This window comes from Oncorhynchus masou, chromosome 20, assembly GCF_036934945.1.
Source record: "Oncorhynchus masou masou isolate Uvic2021 chromosome 20, UVic_Omas_1.1, whole genome shotgun sequence".
NCBI classification, from domain to species: domain Eukaryota; kingdom Metazoa; phylum Chordata; class Actinopteri; order Salmoniformes; family Salmonidae; genus Oncorhynchus; species Oncorhynchus masou.
The window spans coordinates 14,817,028-14,818,976 of NC_088231.1; the positions used below are offsets into that span (position 1 = coordinate 14,817,028).

Sequence of the window (1,949 nt, forward strand, 5' to 3'; positions counted from 1 at the left end):
TCTGTCTGATAACATTGAAGGAGAATGAGACATAAGTTGTATTGTGAATGAATGCCTTGCCGTATCATGTGCCCAGTGCTTTATATGGTTTCTATGTTACTGGAAGCTGGCAGGGCTCAAGAGGACACAGTGAAATAATTACTAGATTGAAGCAGAAATACACCCCATCAGTATGGCTTTAAGCTTCGTCATCATATAGGACTGACTGGAGAATATTATCTAGAAGAATCACTGCTCATGTTCAACCAGCCTCCACAGGTCAGTAAGGAACCAAGGAAGGAAAGTCTATATTCCTTCAATATAAAATGAAAACACTTCAAAACTCAAGTAGGGGAGTATACAGATGTACTATATACTGATACTTCAATATATAAGTATACAATATATGTGCATAATCTTTTACAATTATGTTAGTGTCATCATTAGACAACAGAAAGGTAAGCTTCTGCTCTAAATTTAGGTGGGGAAAAACAGACTCTAGGAACAAAATTAAACTTCCAAAAACATGTATTGGATTGTTCTCCTTTTTACAAAAAACTAAACACTCTTCAGCTCAGAGACATTAAACAATACGAAAAACAATGTTCTCATATAACATAATCAACTGGAACAACGTCCGGGATAATAAAAATTTAAAAAAGGGACAAAGCCTCTGCATCACATCTTCCTCTTCTGGGTGCTGATGTATAACACTAAGGAAGGAAATAGGAAATAATTAGTACAGACAAGAAAGGTGAAAACTTAAAATGGCATGCAGATACAAAACCAGATAATACTATGCGAGATATCGCGCTGACTTCCGTAACTACTAACAGGGTGAAGCGCGAGGCTAAACTTCTCTGCTGTTGTCACCACCCATGAAGATACTCAGATTTTTTGCGAGTGCAAGATCTTGTATCGTGCTCATCTTGCAATATCTACGGTACATCCTGCTGTCTGTGGCAACGTCATATATCGGAAAGTCTCAGTTATTTACGAGTCATATCTGCAGTGTTCACGTGCTCGTCGGAACTAGGAAACTGACATTTCCGACCTGCTAACTGGTTGAAGTTATACACATGCCGCGTTCACGTGCTCGTCGGAACTAGGAAACTGACATTTCCGACCTGCTAACTGGTTGAAGTTATACACATGCCGTGTTGACGTGCTCGTCGGAACTAGGAAACTGACATTTCCGACCTGCTCGACTAGCATGTGAAATGCCGCGTTCGACTAGCATGTGAAATCGGCAATCAATAATAAGTACTTACTAAAATAAATGGGAAGGAGTAATATACCAGTCTCCATAGCTATTCAATATCCTGTTGACTTCTACACAAGTGCCACCAAGTAGTTAGAAGCTAGTGCCTGGTTCTGGAGCTCTTACCATTGTTTCCTCTCAGGAAGGCATCACCATACTTGTTCTTCAGCTGGCCATTGACATACTCCTCTGTCTGCTCCACTGCAATGTTCATATAGCCATCCAGACAGGCTAGGACACCTATAGAAAAGGCACAAACTAATGTCAATGGGCAATGCATCTTTAAACATCAGATCAGGCATAGAAGTCAAATGCATTCTGTTTGGAGTAAGGATAGCACCAATAGTACTGGAACACAAACAAACACAGCAAACAAACATTTGCTGCTACTCTTATTATCGATCCTGATGCCTAGTTAATTTACCGCCTTCATGTACATATCTACCTCAAACCTCTGCACATTGTTCTGGTACTCTCTGCATGGTGTTATTCTTGTATTATTTAATTCTGCATTGTTGGGAAGGGCTTCTAAGCAAGAGTGTCACAGTAAAGTCTACACCAATTGTATTTGGCGCATGTGACAAATAAAATGCAGTTCTTGGTTAACAGGCAGTCTAGAAATATCACATGACTTATAGAAGGTGCGGTGATACCTCTGTAATCCACTCCAGAGTTGAGCTTAACCACAACTGGTCTGCCAATGATCTGC

At 40.1% G+C, this 1,949-nt stretch overlaps 1 protein-coding gene across 1 annotated transcript in view; it reads right to left on the bottom strand.

The window, feature by feature from the left end:
• Positions 1-489: 489 nt before the first annotated feature.
• Positions 490-1,949, bottom strand: part of lsm6 (LSM6 homolog, U6 small nuclear RNA and mRNA degradation associated) — a 2,018-nt gene continuing 558 nt past the window's right edge. Inside the window, exons 2-4 of the mRNA XM_064926465.1 lie at positions 1,894-1,949; positions 1,367-1,480; positions 490-692 (exon numbers count right to left, since the gene is read on the bottom strand). The exon at positions 1,894-1,949 is cut by the window's right edge and continues 42 nt beyond it. Coding sequence (XP_064782537.1) covers positions 658-692; positions 1,367-1,480; positions 1,894-1,949 — 205 coding nt within the window. The 3' untranslated portion in view covers positions 490-657. The remainder of the gene's footprint in view (positions 693-1,366; positions 1,481-1,893) is intronic.